The 22856-nt window shown below is 46.8% G+C and overlaps 1 protein-coding gene across 3 annotated transcripts in view; it reads right to left on the bottom strand.

Annotated features, from left to right (window-relative positions):
- The window catches only part of Ints10 (integrator complex subunit 10), a 34089-nt gene that overhangs the window by 5965 nt on the left and 5268 nt on the right, over positions 1-22856 (bottom strand). For all 3 annotated transcript variants that reach the window (XM_045130939.1, XM_012951477.2, XM_045130941.1), the window contains exons 5-15: positions 20932-21013; positions 20330-20464; positions 18064-18235; positions 15540-15709; positions 13639-13772; positions 10750-10903; positions 8061-8143; positions 6919-7071; positions 4816-4924; positions 2715-2794; positions 953-1115 (exon numbers count right to left, since the gene is read on the bottom strand). In XM_045130939.1, coding sequence (XP_044986874.1) covers positions 953-1115; positions 2715-2794; positions 4816-4924; positions 6919-7071; positions 8061-8143; positions 10750-10903; positions 13639-13772; positions 15540-15709; positions 18064-18235; positions 20330-20464; positions 20932-21013 — 1435 coding nt within the window. The remainder of the gene's footprint in view (positions 1-952; positions 1116-2714; positions 2795-4815; positions 4925-6918; positions 7072-8060; positions 8144-10749; positions 10904-13638; positions 13773-15539; positions 15710-18063; positions 18236-20329; positions 20465-20931; positions 21014-22856) is intronic.

Genomic DNA, 22856 nt, shown 5'->3' with positions numbered 1-22856 from the left:
CGAGGACAACATGCTTTTCCTGCAATAATTACCTAGAACCTGCGTGATTACTACAACCACACAGTCTATGTGGCTACAACGGCAGCTTTTTCCTTAATAATAAGTAAAAAAAAAAAAAAAAAAAAGGCAGGTGGTAGTGGAGAGAATATTTTGGTTTGCAGGTAACAAATCATAAAAATGTGGTTATTTCTTCATATTTAAGGGCTTTTAGAATGTTCAATGAAGGAAGTCTCCAAATCCAGAAAATTTCTTACACAATGTTGATGGTATTTATATGCATGTTTGTTTTTTTATTTCTGGAGACGTTATGTAACTGTCATCAGACTCTCAACAGTGTCTACAAAATGCCACAAGTTACTGCCCTGGGCACTTGGACAGATGTGGCATCTACATCCGAAAATACAAGACACTGGCTTCAGGTAAGCGGCAGGATGAACAGAGCCTAGCTGGTCTGAGGGCCTTTCCCTAGTGAACTCGCGAAGTCAAGCGCTGCCGCGGCTGGAGGTCCGTGGGCATTGTGTAACGTCTTTGGCGGCTTCTCATGGGTAGCGGCGACAGCTGTGACCTGGTGCTAACAATGGCTTCCCTGGGGACAGCCCAGGTCCCAGGAGAGGCCACAGGGGACTCTTTCCATAGGTGAAGGCCAAGAAGACTGTTCCATTCTGACTAGACCAGCAACTCTAGGCTACTGGGTCACGTGGCTGCCTCCTTAGAAGTCAGCTAGAAGCAGAAAACAGAGCAGGGCTGTCAACATTCCTGCCTCCTTGAGCTGTGTCTGTGACACCTTACTTGACATTTACAAGAGCAACTGCCACAGCTCTGTTCATCGCCATTCCTTCTTCCTTTCCCCCCAAATGGTAAAACCTGCATTTCTACTCAGGATGGTTCATTTTCCTACGATGCCCTCACGCTGAAGACTCAAGTAGTTCTGCGTAAACAAGAAAAAGGATACTTGTAACGTAATTGAAAAAGTTCTCATACTGGAAATTCCCTTGCTGGCAGATCTTATTGACAGCTTTCAGGAAAAGGTTCTCTCCCCGAGGCCACTCCTGCTGAAGCAATACAATCACATGCCCCAGCGCCATGTCGTCTCTGATGTCTGCGAAAGCCCTGAGCTGCGGGAGAGAGAGCCATGGAGGGAAAAGAGACCCCGGGACAGCCTCCTGCCTGACCAGCGGCTCCAGGGCCAGCGGAGCCCTCTGCTTGGCTTTGATATCTGGCATGCAGGAGGAGCTGATAAAGCTCACAGGGGAAGGGGAAGGAGAAAGGCAGGGAACAAAAACTGTTAGTAAACATCACACCCACCTTCTAAAGTGGGTGGGTTCTAAATATACCTAGAGGGCTTGGAGGGATGGCCTTGCGTTTGTTTGCCTGCGAAATCAAAGGACCCAGGTTCGACTGCCCAGGGCCCATGTTAGCCAGATGCACAAGGGGGTGTATGCGTCTGGAGTTCATTTGCAGTGCCTGGTCATTTGCAATGGCTGGAACACATAGCGCGCCCGTCCCCCTCCTTCTCTGTCAAATAAATAAATAAATAATTTTAAAAAACTAAAGATGCTCATGGTTTCCTTTGCACATTACATAGTGCTTACAGTGGACATGGATATAACAAGGTGAGCCAGCTTACATAATACGTAGCATCTAGTTATTTTTACGAGAGAGAGAGAGAGAATTGGCACACTAGGGCCCCCAGCCACTGCGATTGTGCGCATGTGTGACCTTGCACACTTGTGTCGCCTTGTGCGTCTGGCTTACATGGGATTTGGAGAGCAGAACCTGGGTCCCTAGGCTTCGCAGGCAAGTGTCTTAACTGCTAAGCTATCGCTCCAGCCCCTGACCTCCAACATTCTATTCAGCTAAGGTTAGCCTTGAACTTTTCGATCTTCCTGCCCGTAAGTGCCGGAACTACAGGTATGTTCCACCAAGTCTGGTTTACGTGGTCCTGGAAATGGAACCCAGGACTTTGTGCATGCTAACCAGGCGCTCTGACAACGGAACTACATACCCAGACCTGGGCAACTGTGCAGAGAAAAGATGGGCTTTTTGCCACCTGTGAGGGAAGTGCTTGAGCTGGGAAGATGGTGAGCAACAAGTAAGTGTGAGCTCAGAAAAGCAAAGGGCTTTTTGTCTTAAATAAGCAAGTCTGCATAAAATCACACTGCAAATTGCTTCTGTTGTCCCAAGAGGTTCCACTGATGAGGTGCATCTGGGAACAATGCACAAAGCAGTAACCAGTACTGCTGCCCATCTGCACACACACCTGCCTGAAACAATCAAGCCTCTCTGCTGAGGTGCTACTCCACCACACACAGGGACTGTGGTGAGCTTTCTGAAACTGATGGCCATGTGCTGGTGCTAATCTTCATGTCAAAAAGGCTTCCGTTCGCCATATCTTTTAACAAGCTGACTGTCCGCCTGTGACTCAACGTCATCTGGCTTACCATACTTCACAAATATTTATGGCATACTACTATATGTAAGGTGACTTGCACATCTGTCCCAAGAAAGGGATCGTTTTCTACTCATCTTTACCAAGTGCACCTGTCAGTTGGCAAAGGTTTGCTCATTCCTAGCCAGGTGTTCCTCTCTCTATATACCAACCTGCCTCGTAAAAGCAGCAAGCTGTCAGTTGTTAGCAAGGCTCTCAAGTCCTGCCAGCTCACTGGACGTTACTTCAAAGGCAGTGCTTTCATGCTAATCCACCTGAAGCTTACCTTAAAGCATGCTAACATCAAATGCAGACAGTATGGCATAATCGCCTTACTGGTGCAGGGCAGGAGCTTCAGATCCGAACCTGCAGAGGCCACAAGGTTAGTAACGGCTACCATGAAAGAAAACAGCTTTGAAAAGCAAAGGACTGAGATCCCCCCGCAAAAAAAGACGAGTAACAATCACTCACTCACATGATTTCTGGTTTTTTTCTTGTCTGTTTTTCAGTTAGGGTCTCACTCTACCCCACTCCAGTCACAGGCAGGCCTCAAACTCACAGCAATCCTACCTCAGCCTCCTCAGTGCTGGTATTAAAGGTGGGCACCACCACACCCAGCTAATTATTTCTAATATAGTAAAATAAATTATACTTTGAAATCATGATGGGGGGAGGGTTTCAAGGTAGGGTCTTGCTCTTGCCCAGGCTGACCTGGAATTCACTAGGTACTCTCAGGCTGGCTTTGAACTCACAGCAATCCTCCTACCTCTGCCTCCTGAGTACTGGGATTAAAGGTGCTTGTCACCATACCCATTGTAAAAGTGATTTTAAAAATATTTTATTATTTATTTGAGAGAGAGAATTGGGAGCAGCAGGGCCTCCAGCTGCTGTCAATGAACTCCAGATGCATGTGCTACTTTATGCATCTGGCTTACATGGGTCCTAGGGAATTGAATCTGGGTCCTTTGGTCTTCCAGGCAAGCCCCTTAACCGCTAAGCATCTCTCCAGGCCGCAAATGTGATTGTTGATGGCCTCCAGATCTCACTTTCCAAGCTTCTTTCCTAAACTCTATTCAATACTTATTCCACATTTCAGTGTACCGAGCACTCTACACAGATTCCTGCACCCGGTTCACTCGCCACTCAGTCTTATGAGTACTGATATTAGGCTTCAAGTTTTAAAGCTTTCTATACAAATCAGTACAAAATCAGCAGAAGCCTGTTTGGTTTTTCTATCTGTTATGTTGGATTTAAAACAAGCCAGGCCCTTCTCCATTTCTAAAAGTATCCGTGGGAGAGGTATAATGAATTCTTAAATTCTTGATAACATTCACCAGGGACGGTATGTGGACCTTTCTTTGTAGGAAGGTTTTTAACATCAAGTTTAGTTTATTTTTAGCTATAAGAATACTCAGACTTTTCTATTTCATTTTGTGTCATTTTCTATAGGTTGTGTTTTTCAAGAAATGCCTCTGCCACTTCTAAGTTGTTAAATTTCCTGGCATAACTTTATTCATAACTTGTTCTGTCATTAAACCTTTTGACTTCACTAGAATCCATGGTGACATTTGCCTTTCCATTCTTGACATGTGTCATCTGGATTTACTTTTTTGATCAATCTTGATAGGAATTTATGTACTTTATGCATATTTTTCACTAAATAACCTTTGGCTTTAATTTTATTTGTTTTCTATTTCACTAATTTTGCTCTTGGTATTATTTTCTATCTTCCACTCTCTTCACATTTGATTTGTTTCTGTTTCTAACTTCTGAGGTAGAAACAAATTATTAGTCATATATTTACTTTTTCAGGCCATGCATGTGAAACTCGAGGTGAAGTTCAAAATGGTCCCAAAAGCATGGCTAAAGACACTTTCTAATGAATCCATCTATACATTTCCCTAAAACCAGCCAAGATAAAAAAGAAAAGAGATGTTGTTCAGAGATAACAAAGTGAGGAAGGAAGTGCACTTTGGCAGAAAGACAGCTGCTCCTGAGAGCATAGCCCACAGAAACCCCGGGAAGGGCTCATGTCTCACTCTGCGACTGCCCAGCCCAGCCGATCACCTTCAGGGGCTAGGACACGTTTCTCAGCCATGGTCCCAAAACTATTTTGACAAAACAGAAATGAAACTTCTCTGGCTGGAGCGATGGCTTGGTGGTTAAGGCACCTGTCCACATAGCCTAATGACCTGAGTTCAATTCCCCAGTACCCACATAAGGACAGATACACAAAATGGCATATGCACCTAGAGCTTATTTGCAATGGCTGGAGGCCCTAGTGTGCTTCTGTTTCTCTTCTATCTCTCTCTGCTTGCAAATATATAAATAACATTAAAAAAAAAAAAAAAAGAAGAGAAATGAGACAATGAGACTTCTCACCATACCTTTTCTAAGCTTGGGCTTTGCTTTCGAGGGCTCTTCCTGCGACTTGCCTCCATCTTGAGTGGGGAGGACCACGTAGCACATCAGGTCGAGGACTTTCTCACACGTCATCTACGGGACACAGCACCAGTGAGGACGAACCCGAAGCTTTGGGCTGAAACCCAGTAAACATGACCGCAGATTTCTGCAGTGACCAGGCAGGCCACAGCGCGCACGGACGTCTGGCCCTGCCTCGGAATGGCATCAGCCCGTGTGCTCCACAGTGAATGATGCAGGCTCGTGAAGGGCCCGCCCCGCCCCAGGACGACGCGGTCAAGAGCACCTGTGCGCTCAGCGACTCAAAGGAAGCGACAAGAGGATGAAACCCAGCCTGCAGAGGCAACCCTAACTCAGTCTTCGCTGTTAACAGAACAAACTTAAAAATTCAAATATTAAGTAAACTATCAAGATGTTCCAAAGTATGGTGGCGGCCAAAAAAAGAATGCCCTGCCCGACAGACTTGAGAAAGACAGACAGCGAAGGGGTTCAGTACAGAGCACAGCGTTACAGCCGGTGGGAACACACACAGGAAGTCAGATGTGCGGCTCGCACCCACAATCCCAAACGTGGGAGGCTGAAGCAGGAAGACTTCCATAAACTCGAGGTCAGCCTGGGCTGTTCAGAAAGTTCTGGGTCAGGTGGATTCCAGACTAAGACTGTGTCAAAATACCCCGCGGCCTCCAAGAAACAACCAACCTTCAAGGCAAACTACGCATTATATTGTATTCCCAGTGCACATTTTTTAAAATGTTGGGATTCTTAAGCACCGAATAATCAATCTATAAAGGGAGAAGAAATCTGGACTTGTATGTTAAGCTGTGGCTTTACATTCGCACAGCAGCTACACGTAGAGAAAGCACGCTCATCGCCTCGACTGAATCAACCTGTATCGTGCACGCGGGCTGGCACGTCAGTGGCCCGCGCTACAAGTGGCATGAAGGGAGTAGCGGACTCAGCCTCACAGAAGAACCGGTGCTTTCACAAGCCCACGAGCGTGCTCCTGTGTAGAGAGAAGCTGAGGTCTAGATAAGCTAAACATCAACTTGCCGTTTGCCACTTCAGAAAGGGCTTCTCTTCCCAAGCACAACAGAACCAGTTATCCTTTAAAAAAATACCAGGCATGCCGGGCGTGGTGGCGCACGCCTTTAATCCCAGCACTCAGGAGGCATGGTAGCAGGAAGCTGTGAGTTTGAGGCTGTCCTGACACTATATAGTGAATTCCAGGTCAGCCTGGGCTAAAGCGAGACCCTATCTAAGAAAACCAGAATAAATAAACAAATAAAAACAGAGCTGGAGGGATGGCTTAGTGGTTAAGGCGGTTGCCCTTGAAGCCTAAAGACACGGTTTTGAATCCACAGCGCCCATGTAAGCCAGATACACGTTGTGACACACGCATCTGTAGTTTATTTGCAGTGGCAAGAGGCCCTGATGTACCCATTCTCTCTCAAATAAATAAGTAAATATATTTTAAAAATATAAATGAAAATACAAAAGAAAAGCCAGGTAAGAAGCTGAACTTTCCGCCCGGCATGGCGGTGTACAAGCACTTGGGAGGAGAGGTGGGAGGCCTGCCGTGAGTCCGTGGCCAGCCTGGGACTACAGAATGAGTTCCCGGTCAGCCCGGGCTGCAGGGAGAGCCTGCCTTGAAAACGACGACGACGATGACAAAGTTCCAGTAGAATGGAATAAGGAACTGGCCGCTTAGAAAGTACTGAAGCCGGAGCCACGTACAGGCACGGCAGTGCACGCCTGGAATCCTAGCACTTGGGACGTGGGGGCAGGAGGAATAGGAGTTCAGCTTCATTCCCAGCTCTCAGTTAAGCGCGAGGCCAGCCTGGGCTACGTGAGTCCCCGTCTCACTGAGGCTTAATATGAGGGGAGAAATAATTACAATGCAGAAAAAGCGGTGTAAAATAGAGCCATTGTGATTTCGGCACCAAACGAAGCCCCAGATCTAGCTGGTGAAGTTCAAGCCAACACACCCCGACACGCAACGCCTTTCCAGGGCACCGAGAAGCCGGGGTGGTCGGGCGCTGAGGGGGCCCTGCGCCGCCGCCAGTACTCACTCTGTACTCCCCAAGGGCACAGTGACACGTTGCCAGCTGGATGAGCGCCCGCTGGTGCTCTAAAGTGCCTTGTCCTGTCACCTGGGGCTGAGCAAGGGATCCCTGGAGGGCTGCTAGGTGATGCAGGCTGGCTATGGCCTTCTTGTACTGACCCTTGGAGAGACAATGGCAACGTTAAAGTTTACACATGCAAGCCTTCAGAGGTTACTGGCGAAGAATCAGCAGCCACAAGCAAGGCATCTCTATAGGATATCTGAGGAGGAAAAGGGGGACTTAGCAACAGAACGAAGCTGAGTTTCTTAAAGCTGAGCGGTGTTCTTCAGGAAGGAGCTTTGTAAGCAGCGCCACCTCTGGAAATCCTCAGAGGATTGCCTTCAGGACCCCCAAGAACACCAAAAGTTACACATGCTCGAGGGTCTGATGTGCCGTGATAGAGTATTTACACACGGCCTGCACACATCCTCCTGTATACTTCAAATGCTCCCGGATTACTTATAACACAATGCACATGGCACACAGACAGCTGTCACCCAACATTTCTCAGGGAATAAAGGCACGGAAAGATGCATGTGCAAGCTTGGTAGAGCCACAGTTGGTCTTCCCACTATTTTTACCCACAGTTGGTTCTATTTGCACGTGAAGAACCGATCACAAAGTGAGCCAACCGTACAAAGATTTTTCTTGATTTCGAGTCAATGAAATGGCACAAATTCTGTCATGTGACGGAGTACAGTTTGCGGTATTTTGCCCATGGTTCACTGCTAATGCCACTTTCCCTCTGAAGGGCAGACATAGCATCAGGCACACTTCAGCACCATGGGGCAGTGGACCGTCTGCTCTCTCCACGGCAGGTGAGATGCTTCTGGAGCCGGCAGCGAGGGCTGAGCAGTACGCATCTCCTACTGAGGAAGAAAGACTCCGCTTGCCTTCACATGGAAGGACGTGTGATTGGACATGCCACGTGCCGTGAGAGGCGTGTCACTTTTGAGTTGTGGTGTGACAGTGAACGCTCATCTCACGACCACTGGACACTCAAACGTGTGCGCGGGCAACGGGCACAAAACCCAGCCCGCATGCTGAAGCCCGTCTCTGCTGATCACACCCTGGGCAGACGCAGCCACCCGGGGCGCCTGGCGCTGTACCTGGTAGATGATCATGTCGGTGAGGAAGATTCTGAGCCACAGCCAAGTGTCGGTCTTCCATGCCAAACAAATTCTCGTAAATTCTAAGAGGGGATTCGAGAGCAGATTTGCCAAAAATAGGTAAACAGAGAAAATGGGAGACAAAGCTACCAACCCAGCAAAGGAGAACAGACAAGAGCCAGTAAAGATGAAGAGTTACTAGAGATCACTACTTCCACGACAATGGCCTGGAATTTCAGGTCCAGGAGGAAGTTAGAACAGGGCCACTGTCACTTCTGCAGAAGCAGAGGTTTTATGGCCCAGTGCTGTTAAGCACATACTAAGGGCTTCAAGAGCAGCTCTTGTCATATATCACTCCACTCATCTCTTAAGCTACCTTGCCTTCCTCAGAAAACGTCCCACAATTCTCACCTGTTAAGGTAAGAAACAGACTAAGGTATTATTCATTTTTTAAAAGGCTGATGTATAACCAAAGACAACATTTCTTCTAGAGTAATCACACAGATGTTCAAGCTTCTAGATACAACAAACAGAAACTGTCTGATGTTATACTGACTTAGAAAACCCTGGGCTGGAGAGAGGGCTTAGTGATTAAGGCACTGGCCTGAATCACCTAAAGGACCCAGGTTCGATTCCAACAGGGTGGTGCATGAGTCTGGAGTTCATTTGCAATGGCTACAGGCCCTGGCAGCCCATTCTCTCTTTGCCTCTTTCTCTCTCTCAAATAAATGAGTAAAAATAAAAATATGACATGCACATCTGACCATGGATGGTGTGTCAGGAGGCCAAGGGACAAATACCCACTGGCTAAAAGGAAACTAACAGACCCTTGTATTGGTCTGAGTCAGGCGTCCCCCACACACTTAGGTGTTCTGACTGCGAGGTTCCCAGCTGATGAAGATTTGGGAATTAACGCCTCCTGGAGGGAGTGTATTAATGGGAGTGGGCTTATGGGTGTTATAGCCAGTTTCCCCATGCCAGTGTTTGGCACACTGTCCTGTTGCTATTGTCCACATGATGTTGGCCACAGGGTGATGTCCACCCCCTGCTCATGCCATCATTTTCCCTGCCACCATGGAGCTTCCCCCTCGAGCCTATAAGCCAAAATAAACCTCTTTTTTTTCCAGAAGCTGCCTTGGTTTGGTGATTTCTACCAGCAATGCGAACCTGACTGCAACGCTGATTCCAAAATATAGTACAAATGCATTGCTCAGCAAAGAGGTAATGATGCCGATAAACATGGCATGTCTATATTCGAAAGGAAACGGTGTCTCTATGCCTTTTGAATTTTGATTTTTCCAGGCAATGGACTTGGCACAGAGAAAAACTATACTTCCTTTTGTATTCTTTCTCTTTGGTTTCTCAAGGTAGGGTTTCACTCTAGTCCAGGTTGGCCTGGAATTCACTATGGAGTCTGTCTCCCAAGTGCTGGGATTAAAGGTGTGCATTACCACGCCCGGCTTCCTTTTGTATTCTTAAAAACATGCAATTTGAGGGCGATAAAATTTGGGAAAGAACAATTAAAAAGAAAACTCAGGAGGATGAGGTGGAAAGATTGTAAGAGCCACAGATTGAGACATCAAGCCCAAAGGCATTCCCTCCCCCCAAACTAACTTAAGTCTGCTCCTATAAGGCATAACCCACAACCCCATAGGGGATCCCTGTAACTCCACTGAAGCATTCCCAACAGAATGGGGACAGGGATGAGGGAAAAGAGGGTACCAACACATGATTTATCCACATGAAATATGTTGTTAATAATGATAAAAAAAAAAAAAAAAAGAAAACTCAGATCCAGGTGTGGTGGCACGCCTTTAACCCCAGCACTCGGGAGGCAGAGGTAGGAAGATCACCACGAGTTCAAGACCACCCAGAGATTACATACTGAATTCTGCTCCAGGTCAGTCTGCGCTAGAGTGAAATCCTACCTTGAAAAACAAAAAAGAAAACAGCAACAACAAAAATCTCAGGTGGAAACAGAAGACAGACAGACAGTGTATGAGTAAGTCAGGGCCTCCAGGCACTGCAAACGAACTCTAGACACGTGCGCCACTTTGTGCATCTGGCTTTAAGTGGGTACTGGGGAGTCAAACCCAAGCTGGCAGGCTTTGTAAGCAAGTGCCTTTAAACTCTGAGCCATCTCTCCAGCCCCATGAATTAGTATCTTGATCCAGAAAGAATACTATAAAATGTGTGAGCTAATGAAATCACTTCAGTGAACTATGAGATGTGGCATCTCAAGCGTCGTAATTATTTCTGAGCACAATAACTTTATATAAAAAATTACCCAAGGGCTATAATACAGATAGCTCAGTGAGTCAAGTTACCATGTACTATGAGGACCTGACTTTGATTCTCAGAACCCCTATGAAAAGAAAAGCTGAGTGTGGGGGGAAGGTGGAGTCAGGAAGATCTCTGGCACTTGCTGGTCAGACAATCTGGCCTACTTGGCGAGCTCTAAGCCAATGACAGACCCTGTTTCAAAAAGAAACAAAGAGAGAGAGGGAGGGAGGGAGGGAGGGAGGGAGGGAGGGAAGGAAGGAGGGAAAGATGAAGGAAGGAAGAGAAAAAAAAAGTGTTTCTGCAGAACAATTTCCAAGGCTGTCCTCTAACCTCCACATGCATGTGCACCGTACACACCTGTGTGCACACACATGAATTAACATCAACATGGCAAGTACATTCTTACCTTTGTCAAGGAATTCCAGGGAGTAGAGCAACTCCCAGCTCTCTCGGGCCAGTTTAAAGCTTTCCAACACTTCGACGGAGTTGGTGAGCTCGGCTTTATTGACTATGATGTGCCGGCTCCGTCCTTTGGTGGAGCAGTCCTCCTCATCTGAACTCTGCACACGGCACGGGAAACAAGATTCCCTTAGAAGCTACACACAAGCGCTTTCTGCAACATTCTGTTAATGACTCCCAACTCAGGCTACTATGGATTTTGTATCAAAGATTACTAGATGAGTATACCTTTTCAAATCTAATAACTTAGCTTTGGTAATATATGATTGTCATCATGATATTTTATACATTCATTTTTTTATGATGAGACATTTTTAAATTTTTTTGTTTTATTTTTATTTATTTGAGAGTGGCAGAGAGAGAAAGAGGCAGATAGAGAGAGAATGGACACACCAAGGTCTTCAGCCCCTGCAAATGAACTCCAGACACGTTCGCCCCCTTGTGCATCTGGCTAACGTGGGTCCTGGAGAATCGAGCCTCGAACTGGGGTCCTTAGGCTTCACAGGCAAGCGCTTAACAGCTAAGCCATCTCTCCAGCCCAAGAGACTTTTTTTTGAATCTTGATTTTATTTATTTATTTTACAGTTTATTTCTTCCTTTATCATGTGCCGTTATTGACTTTGCTTCCACACAACAGTCCGTCACGGGCTCTGTTCTATACCAAGCAGTGGCAAGCTAATGCCGTATTCTACTATCATGAAAATGCGCGCGTTAGCGTTGCAACCTATAGAAAACATCCCTGCCTCCAAATGAGGTGCAGGGAACTGGATGAACAGTGAAGTTCCAAACAGTTTGCAAAATTCTGAGAAATCGAATTTGAGATGCGTAAGGATGCCGAAGCTATGAGGGAACAGTAGTAACTTCAGGGAGCACACTGGCCCAAATGAGCCAGTGGGGGAGGATGGGTGGAGAGCAGATAGATGCCTAACAAACCTGATTCCAGCTGTGTGCCACCATCAAGAGAGTGGCTGTCTAATTCACGCTTCAAAAGATCACTCCAGGCCAGATGTGGTGGCACACAAATAAACAGGAAAAAAAAAAAAAAGTCACTCTGCCGAGAAGAGAAGCCACAGGGCGCAAGGGCTACCGCCCTGATGGTCTAGAAAGAGACGACGGTGGCCTGGACTCGCAACGCAGAGGTAAGGAAGGCACAGCGCTGTGGGACTGAGGCCGTGCGGTAGCCACGAACTGCCCGGGGGCAGACTGTTGCCTTTAGTTACTACTAGCAACGCACACACAGCCTGTTACCAACAGCCTGTTACCAACAACAGCAGCATATCTGAGGCTCTCATGTGGAATACCCGGATGAGCCAGGAACAGGCCCAAGGAGGACTTAGTCTACCAGGGAATGTCAGGAAAGAAGGAAAGAGCACCCAGGCATCTGAGGCAGACTGGTAAACTGAGGCCGGTGGATGGGCTTCAAATCATCTGTTGATACCTGAAAAACTCTGCAAAATTATGCAACTGAGCACTTCTGGGAGGAAACTTATCAAACAAAGGGTTAATAACTTATTAAGCAACCAGAAGTTTTTTTTGGGGGGAAGGGGTTTGAGGTAGGGTCTCACTCTAGCCCAGGCTGATGTAGTCTCAGGGTGGCCTTGAACTCACAGTGATCTTCCTACCTCTGCCTCCAGGGTGCTACCACAGCTGGCTCAGAATAGTTTTTATCTTCCTGGTTCTAACCTATCCTCTACCCTGCAGGGCCTACGAGTGTGTGCCAAGTTAATCTAATCATGGGGAACACTGTTTGCTGTGCCTAAAGTGGGAGTGAGCACACTGAATATAGGGGAGCAAAAACAACACAACACGGCGAGGTCCCAGACTAAGTGTTCGGTGGGCATTTAGCTAGAGGGGGGCCAATGACAACGAGCAGGCCGAACCCCACCTCTATGGACAAGTGTCACTGGACGTGGCCACGACAGCTGAGTGCACGGTTGGAGTGTGTCACCCGGTAGCAGAACCGAGTAGCTGCAACACAGACCACACGGCCCGCACAGTGGGAAACACTGATCTCCGGCCACTTTCGGAGAAAGGTTCCCTGAACGAGGAGGACACCCTATCCTCATGTTCCACTCTCGACCTCCACTGAGGATTTCTGCCCGGCACACCCTTGCTGCATGGCCTTATGAATTTGTGTAAACTGTCAACTCTCAACAAAGCCTCCCCGTCACTCCCACTGGCAAAACCCTGTTGAGCTTCTGGGTGCATTTCAGGCACTGCTGCCCTCGATGAAAGCTGCCTGCCACGTCCTGGGCGCTCCTGGCCGCCCTTTCCACTCCAAGGTCAGAACCCACCAGGCTACCCTGCTTCCAATGGCCAACACGCTTCTGGCTTGTTTTGCAAATTTAATCAATACCATTCAATCAAACATGATTAAATTCCTCAAAACAGGGCTGCTCGGTCTTGCCAAGATTGGTCTTCTGGGCTGTTCTATGTGTTCTCAGATGTTTGGCACGATCCCCGGCCTCTAGCCACCAGTCGGCAATTAACAACCCATCTCACAAAAGCCCAGCTGTGGCAATCACACATCTCCAGATGCTGCCTAACATGGGGTGAGGGGGCAAACTGCCTCCACTGAGATCCACAAACTATATATACTAATTACACTGTAATTAAAAAACCCAGTAGTAGGACTGCCGAGAGTTTGAGGCCACCCTGAGAATACAAAGTAAATTCCAGGTCAGCCTGTGCTAGTGTGAGACCCTAACTCAAAAAAACAAACAAACAAAAAACCCCAAGCTTTATCCACATTCATATGATACACAGATTCCTCTGACAAGCCACAGCACGTGATGTGGAAATGATTAAATGAGCCCGTCTGGCAGGCCAGGACTACCATGGTCTTCTCTCTCCCCTCGGCCAGCTTCCTCTTCTTATGGATGTGTTTATTCCGATCAATCTCTACGTCACCGTACACATTTGCTACATCTTCAAGAAGAACCAGAGGCACCTGGCTCGGGGCGTTAGGACCTAGGTTGGGGAAAACACTAATGTTAAAAATGCAGAAGGAAAAAAGAGCACTTAACACCAGCAGGAAGAAGTTCTAGTACACATGGAAAGAAAGCCACTTAAAAATCCTGCACCGTAGTCTAGGGAGATGGCTCAGCCATTAAAGGTACTTGCTTGTAAAGCCTGCTGGCTAGGGTTCGATTCCCCTGTACACATGTAAGCCAGATGCACAAAGTGGTGCACGTATCTAGGGCTCATTTGCAGTGGTAGGAGGCCCTGGCACACCTATGCTCATTCTCTTTCTGTCAAATGATAAAATATTTGTTTTTATTTATTTGAGAGAGACACAGAGAGAGAATGGGTGTGGCAGGGCCTCCAGCCACTGCAAACAAATTCATGTGCCAGATGCATGCGCCCCCTTGTGCAAATGGCTTACGTGGGTCCTGGGGAATCAGGCCTCGAACTGGGGTGCTTAGGCTTCACAGGCAAGTGCTTAACCGCTAAGCCATCTCTCCAGTTCATAAATAAAATACTTTTAAAAAATGCTACACTATGATTGGAAGTATATGAACAAGTAGGCATAGGTACTTGACGGTTCGTCCATTTATTCCTATGTATCTGCCATGTTCAGTCATGACAAGGGCATGTAAAATTACATGTGCATCATGGCTACATACTAAGCAAAATCTAAATATAGGAAAGACTATAAGTCAATCACATTACAGAGAGTGTATATTTTACTTAAATCTATGCCTATGTGATGTCTCCATAACATATTTTTCTATTCTTTTTAAGTTTTTTTTTTTTTTGTTTTTTTGAGGTAGGGTTTCATTCTAGCCCAGGCTGCTTTGGAATTCACTATGTAGTCTCAGGGTAGCCTCGAACTCACAGAGCTCACTCCCTCTACCTCCTGAGTGCTGGGATCAAAGGCATGTACCACCATGCCCGGCTTGAAGTTCTTTTTTTGAGATAGATTTTTACCCAGCTGAGGCTGGCCTTAAACTCCTGATTCTCCTGCCTCAGCTTCCTGAGTGCTGGAATTACAGGTTTAAGTCACTGTAAAATCTTCCTACTTTGCTATATATGCTGTTTTATTTCAAAACAGAGGCATTCAACGTTTGTGTGTAGTTTCATAGTACCAGTGTAGCCCTTGATATAGAATTCTTTTAAGTTTAGATTTTATTTGAGAGCAGTTATTGATTAGAGAGCAGAGAGAGCTATAGAGACAGCATGAATGAGTGCACCAGGGCCTCTTGCTGCTGCAAACAACGTTCAGACACATGCACCACTCTGAGCATCTGGCTTTATGCCCGCACTAGAGAACTAGAGAACTGAACTGAGGCCAACAGGCCAGCAGGCTTTGACATAGGAATTCTTTTTTTTTGTTCATTTTTTATTTATTTGAGAGCAACGGACATAGAGAGAAAGACAGATAGAGGGAGAGAGAGAGAATGGGCGCGCCAGGGCTTCCAGCCTCTGCAAACGAACTCCAGACGCGTGCGCCCCCTTGTGCATCTGGCTAACGTGGGACCTGGGGAACCGAGCCTCGAACCGGGGTCCTTAGGCTTCACAGGCAAGCGCTTAACCGCTAAGCCATCTCTCCAGCCCAGGAATTCTTAATGAAAGTATGTTTACATAAAAACTACTAACTTTGACTACTAAGTTATCAGCTACAAAGAGTCCTGGTACCACCCCACAATGTTTACCCAACAGTGACAGTACACATTACTATCTTGTTTACCATCCCTACCCAACAACAGCCTGGGGCCCCGGAACGAGCAAACCCACCTTGGAAGAGAGACGGCTGGATGCTGCTGACATACTGGAATGCATTCTTAAAGAAGACCAGCATCGTGGAATAGACCACCTGGTTTTTATATTTTGCGTGGGCTTCACTGTCGAAGTTGTTCATGTACCTGCAGAGTTCCCTCATCCTGTGCAGGGTGTCGCTATAGCTCCTGAAAGAGGAAGAGGAAAAACTGCAGCCGCATGGGCGCGTCAGCAGGGGGCTAAAGAAAATCACTCAAGGGTTTACATTAAGTTTTAAAAATTATGTTTTAACTTTTTAAAAAATTTATTTGACAGAGAAAGACAGGGAGAGAGAGAGAGAGAGAAAGGATGGGCACGCCAGGGCCTCCAGCCACTGCAAACGAACTCCAGATGTGTGTGCACCCTTTTGCATCTGGCTAATGTGCGTCCCAGGGAAATTGAACCTGGGTCTTTGGCTTTTCAGGCCAATACCTTCACCGCTAAGCCATCCCTCCAGCCCAATTTAAAAAATTATCTTAACTGCACAAATTTACATGGCACATTGTGTCAATCTGATCCACGTGTATAGTGTGTGAGAGCAAGTCAGAATAGCTAACATTTCCATGTCCTCAAACATTTCAAAACATACTTTAAGATACATATATACATCCATAAATGAAATATTTTAATAAATGTATACAAAATGTAATGAACAAACCAGCATAATAAGTTTCTCCTTTTTTTTTTTTCTAGGTAGGGTCTTGCTCTAGCCCAGGCAGAAGTGGAATTCACTTCACTATGTCGTCTTAGGCTGGGCTGGAACTCAGTGGTCCTTCTACCACTGCCTCCCGTGGGCTGGGATTAAAGGCACGTGACCTATGCCTGGCTCAAACTTCCTACCATTCCTTGACGTTTGGAATCTTTCAGTTTCCCTGTTCTGGTTATGTACATCTAACGCAGAGTGGTGAGGGCGGCGGCGTGACTTCGGTAGCCTGAGCGAGGCCCTGGGGCAATCCCAGCACTGCACATGGGAAGTGCTTCATGGACGGCCTTGGCCAGCTGTTCAGGAGAATGCTAGAGCCCATTAGTTCTATGCATCAAGTTTGGGATCCTGTTATCTTCCTCCCATCTTCTCCCTTCCCTCAACTTTCCCAGAAACAGACTACATTCCAACTGGCTTTTTTTTTTTATTCCTAACACCCACAGATGAGAGAGAATGCGCAGAATTTGGGTTTCTGTTTCTGACTTACTTCACTTAACGTAACATCCCATCCATTTCAAAGCAAAGGACAGGCTGTGCTTCTCGACGGCGGGATAATACTCCCCTGTGGACATTCGCGTTTTCTTTACCGGTGACCCACTGGTGGGCTTCTAGGCTGAGTCAGGGTCTTCGCCACGTGAGTGGTGCAGCACCCAGGATGCACAGCAGGCGCCGCCTTGCTGTGCTGGTCCCATTTCCTCGGACAGCCAGCCAGAAGTGGGACAGCTGGGGCAGACGCTGACCTCTTTGTAGTTCCTTGAGGAACCCCCACACTATTCTCTCTCGATGCTGCTAATTTACATCCCCATCAACACGTGGTGGGGTTGGCTTTTTTTCTCACCATCCTGATCTGTTGTTGTCTTTGGAGAATGGCTACTCTGAGGGAAGTGAGATGATGCCTCACTGTGGCGGATTTGTTGTAGTCAATGAAGGCAAGCATTCTTTCACTAACGTGCTGGCCATTTGAATAGAAGTGTCTTCTCATGTTCAAATGACTCTCAACTGTCTGCATGTGAGTGGAAAATGTACCTTCCCACTTGAAGGCAGAGATTACACACAACTTCAGGACAGACACATGCCAAGGTAACTTCTCTTTTCTCTGAACTACTCAAGACAGGGTCAAACTCAGTACCATCCTAACAGTTCATTCTTCAGTTAAGAATCTTCCCAGCCCTGTATTTTTTGTTTTTTTTTTCAAGAATCTTTTGGCAAAATGAAAAACTACACCCTTTTGTATAAATTGACTGTTACAAAAGTTGCCAAGATAGAAATGTAACTATATATTATATTGGTTTAAAAAAATAATTGGGCATTAATAATAATAATAATAATAATAATAATAATAATAATAATAGAGGGCCTTAGCGGTTAAGGCAAGTGCCAAAGGATTCCCCAGTACCCACATAAAGCCAGATGCACAAGGTGGCATATGTGTCTGGGGTTCGTTTGGAGTGGCTAGGGGCCCTAGTGCATCTATTCTCTTTCTCTCAAATAAATGAATAAATTATTTAAAAAAATAATACTAACTTAAGGGCTAGGGAGATGGCTCGACAGTTAAAGACTCTTGCTTGCAAAGCCTGCCAGCTTGGGCTCCATTCCCACATGAAACCAGACGCATGAAGAGATGCATGAGTCTGGAGCTCATTTCATTTGCAATAGCAGGAAGCCCTGGCACATCCACTTTTTTTTCTTTCAAATAAATAAAAAATACTTTTTAAAAAATGATTTTGTTTTCTACAAAGATTCTGCAATTAGACAACCAAAAAGTTTAACAAGTAATTCTAGGAAGAAGTTATTTCTTACCGTCTTCCTTTATCCATCTGCCATTCGCACCTCATGCCAACAACATTCAAAATCTTAAACAGCCTATCCCAGGGGTCCACAATCTGGGAGGATTTTTCAGTCAGCCCTTCTATTACGTACTTCTGAGAGCTACGTTTGCTAGGTGACATTAAATCAGATGCATCTTGGGTACCTGAGGTGAGAAAATGTACCTTACAATTAATATCGCTTATTATTTGTTTGGTGCTTGATTAAAAACTCCTCGAAAAAGTACTGACCCCCAACGTAGCGCAGTCATGCACTGCACTAAAAATATTTTCTTTAATGAGGTGACTCCTACCCACGGTGGTCCCACAAGATTGCAACAGAACTGCAAAGGTCCTGAACCCAGTGAGCGCGGGCATGGGGGAGGAGAGAACAAGAGGAGCTGCAAGCAGGGCGTGGCGGCTCAAGCCTTTAATCCAGGCTTGGGCGGCTGGAGCAGAAGGTTCAAGGCCAGCTTGGAGCTCGGGAGTATCTTCCAGGCCAGCCTGCCTCAAAAATAAACAATAAAAAAAAGGAAGCTGCAACAGATAGAAAAGAACATCCCCAAGGGAATTCAGAGAAGGGTTAGCAAAGGCTTTTGCAGCCGGGTATGGCGGTGCCGGCCTTTAACCACAGCACTTGGGAGACTCAGGTAGGATCGCCGTGAGTTTGAGGCCACCCTGAGACCACAGCGTGAATGTTAGGTTAGCCCAGACTAGAGCAAGACTCTACCTCAAGAACACCAAAGGGAAAAAAAAAAAAAAAAAAAAAAAAAAAAGCTTTTTTAGACCTCAAATAAGTGCTCTACAGTTTGGAAACATGGGCACTAATACCCAAAGGTTCCCATTAATGCAGAGTAAAACTACCTATAAACATATTTATGATGAAAACCAGTAGCAAACCAAGAAAGCCACCACGGACACAATTCTGAAAAGGAACATTCCTCAGAGGAGGCCGAGGCAGGTCCCCAGGGAAGGTCCAGGTGTGACGGTAGGGTGGCATCCCTGATGACCTTCCAGTGGGATGGTTCCCAGAGGCTCAAGAGTGATACTGATGGTGCCTCCACGTAGCACAGGCTCTTGCTATGTCTGTGTCTTAGATTTTAGCAAAACGTTTGAAACGTGAATAAGGAGCCGGGCATGGTGGCGCACGCCTTTAATCCCAGCACTCGGGAGGCAGAGGTAGGAGGATCGCCAGGAGTTCAAGGCCACCCTGGGACTTCACAGTAAATTCCAGGTCAGCCTGGACCAGAGTGAGACCCTACCTCAAAACAAAACAAAAAAAAACAAAAAAAACATGAAAAAGATAAATAGAATAAAAAGGTAAGAAAAGTATAAAGAAAACATTTTTGGCCAGTTATACAAGATGGTTGTGTTTGTTTTAAGCAAAGTGTTAAGTTTTGTTTTTTTTGTAAATCAAAAAGTCCATAAGGTAAGAAAGTTACAGTAGCCAGGCGTCATGGCGCCTGACTTTGAAGCAGAAGCAGGAGGGGCTCTGTGAGTTCTGGGCCAGTCTGGGCTGGAGCCTCCAAGAAAACAAAAACAAAACAGGAGTTACAGCAGACTATTTTATCAGTGAAGAAAGAAAGGTATTTTTTACGAATTTTGTGCGGCGCAAGTGCACCGTGCTCCTCCGGGAGAAGTCACTGCCGCCCTCACCTGCACCAGCCCCACCGGCTCTGCTCCTGGCGCCCGCGGGCGTCGCCCCTTCTGTAACGACACCCAGGACTCCGCTTACTGTAATCGGTACAGAAACGCAGGGCACAGCTTTGTATCGGAGCAGGACTACGTTGCCCGTGCAACCCCAGGACGGCAGGGCATACCTACCAAGGTTATGCCAGCTAGGTTTACGCAAGTGCGCTCTATGATGGTCGCACGATGAACTCGCCCACCACCACCTATCTGGGGATATATCCCACCACTAAGCTAAGTGTGAGCGCACACGTGTTGCTCAGGGACCCAGGGTGGGCCGTGGGTCAAAGCCGGAAGCAGATTTTGAGCTGTGTGGGACGTCTGTGAGGTTGGCGCACTCACTCATCCACTGTAACTCAGCTAGGCTGTCTCAATCAGGGATACATAAATGGACACAGAAGAGTTTCACCTCTTCACTATACATTTATTTTTCCTAGACACGATCTTTTAGAAAAACCACCAAGGTAGCACAAGACCAAGAGAAGATTCAATAGAGCAAGAGATTTCTGAACTTACAACTTCACCAAAACCAGTCTTAAAAAGAGTTTGGACTGCGGGGCACTCCCACTTACCTGGATTTTCTACTTGCGTCGACCTAGTGACGTAGTTGATGTAAAATTCTGCGGCTTTGTTCAAGTATTTATACAACAAGTTGGCGGGCAAGCGCACATCGTGGTTGTTAATGATCAGAGGAAGGACGTCGCAAACTGGGGCAGGGGAGAACAGAGAAAAACCCATCAGGTGTCTAGGCGGGGCTCGAACAGGCGCCCGTCCATGCCAGAGTTCACTCAGAGCACTTCTAAAAGATACAGGAGGACAGTGCCTTGTGGGACATGTCTTTAAAAGCGGCTGTGCACGTGGACAGGACGGGGGGGGAGGCAACGCACCCGCACACCCACGCCGGGGTGGAGGAGCGACGGCACTGGGAGCGGATTCGGGGGCTCCTCACTGTGCTCCGCTTTCAGATCGGGCTACGCGTTTGCTCTCAGTGGCTCCAAGCATCACTGATGCCACTGTTAAAGTGCCTTCTGCCCAGGAAAGTAAACCAGGACTTCAGTTCCAGGGTATCGGGACCTCCTCAGCTACCTCCTCATGGCCTTACCTCGGAAATGATGCTTATTCTAGCACATTCTGCTCACCTCAAGGAAGTGGCAGGAAATCCAATTTTTCTTACCAAACAGTTTTCTAAAGCAGTTAACAGGCGACTCCTGTTCTTCAATTGTTTCGGCTTCTAGTAATGCCTCCCCCAGGCCGACCTGTGTCAAGAAGAATTCATCATTTAAATGGAAGACGTCAGGGTTAACCTGAAGACACAGGGAATCCTCTCAGGGAAATACATAATCCCACTCTACGGACTAGGAAACACCAGCGCAAGGCCTCGAGGGCCAAGTTCTCTTCACCAACTGTCCACTCTGATCTCAGTTATGCTCTTCTGAACTAGAAAAATGAAAAGGCTAAAACGACGTTTTTGCAGAAGGCCCAGTGGGGTGCTGGAACTAGAGTAAGATTGATACAAATGGACAGATTTTCAAGAAATGCAGACACATAATTCACCGGCTGTGTCAAGAAACATGAGGGCTGGAGAGATGGCTTAGCGGTTAAGCGCTTGCCTGTGAAGCCTAAGGACCCCGGTTCAAGGCTCGGTTCCCCAGGTCCCACGTTAGCCAGATGCACAAGGGGGCGCACGCGTCTGGAGTTCGTTTGCAGAGGCTGGAAGCCCTGGCGCTCCCATTCTCTCTCTCTCCCTCTATCTGTCTTTCTCTCTGTGTCTGTTAATAAATAAATAAACTTAAAAAAAAAAAAAAAGAAACATGAGATGAGCAAAGTACACACACAGTCTGGGCAGCACGGGATAAATATATCTGAACTTCCTCCACTGATGTCCCAGCCTTGCAGAAAGGCCACCAACATGCAAGGTCATCCTCTCTGCAACCCTGCAGGGAATCTTTTTGGTAGGGGTGGAACAATGCAAATGACCACATTACACAGAAGGTCCAAAGCAACTGCAATGAGCTGGGTGTGGTGGCGCTCACCTTTAATCTCAGCACTTGGGAGGCAGAGGTAGGAGGATCTCTGAGAGCTTGAGGCCACCCTGAGACTACATAGTGAATTAGGTTAGCCTAGGCTAAAGAAGAACCCTACCTCAAAAACACACACCCACACATACAAAATAAAATAAAAAGTTAACTGCATGGGGCTGGAGAGACAGCTTAGCAGTTCAGGCAAAGCTAAAGGACCCAGGTTCAATTCCTCCAGACCCATGTAAGACAGATGCACAAGGGGGCACATGCATCTGGAGTTTGTGTGGTGTGGCTAGAGGCCCTGGCATGCCCATTCCCCCCATCTCTCAAATAAATAAATAAATAAAAGTATAATTTTTTTAAAGTAACTACAATGGTCAGGAAGTATGCTTGGTTTGATTAGTGTCCCCTATGCACCCAGGACCTCAGAATGTGACGTCCTATAGTCATGTATTGCTCAACACCAGGAAGATGGTCTGAGAATACATCAGCAGGCATGTCTGCTGCGTGAACACACCAGGGTACACTTCCCCCAGCTGGCTGTGCTGAGAGTACAAGTCGTCATCTCATGGAGGGAGGCCTTGGTCATGTATGCAGTCCATGACTAACTGAAATTTATGATGAGGTGCAATGCTACCTGGTTCACCTTTAAAGAAAACAGTGTCAGCTGGGTGTGATGGCACCCACCTTTAATTCTAGTACTCAGGAGGCAGAGGAAGGAAGATGGCCATTAGTCAAGACCACCCTGAGACTGAACTGAATTCCAGGTCAGCCTGAGCTAGAATGAGACCCTATCTCCCAAAAATAAAAAAAAAAAATAAATAAATTGGGCTGGAGAGATGGCTTAGCGGTTAAGCGCTTGCCTGTGAAGCCTAAGGACCCCGGTTCAAGGCTCGGTTCCCCAGGTCCCACGTTAGCCAGATGCACAAGGGGGCGCACGCGTCTGGAGTTCGTTTGCAGAGGCTGGAAGCCCTGGCGCGCCCATTCTCTCTCTCTCCCTCTACCTGTCTTTCTCTCTGTGTCTGTCGCTCTCAAATAAATAAATAAATAAAAATTAAAAAAAAAAATTGCCCGGTGT

This window comes from Jaculus jaculus, chromosome 12, assembly GCF_020740685.1.
Source record: "Jaculus jaculus isolate mJacJac1 chromosome 12, mJacJac1.mat.Y.cur, whole genome shotgun sequence".
Taxonomy (NCBI): Eukaryota; Metazoa; Chordata; class Mammalia; order Rodentia; family Dipodidae; genus Jaculus; species Jaculus jaculus.
The sequence above is the reverse complement of the archived record's forward strand: the minus strand, read 5'-3'. Positions and strand labels throughout refer to the sequence as shown.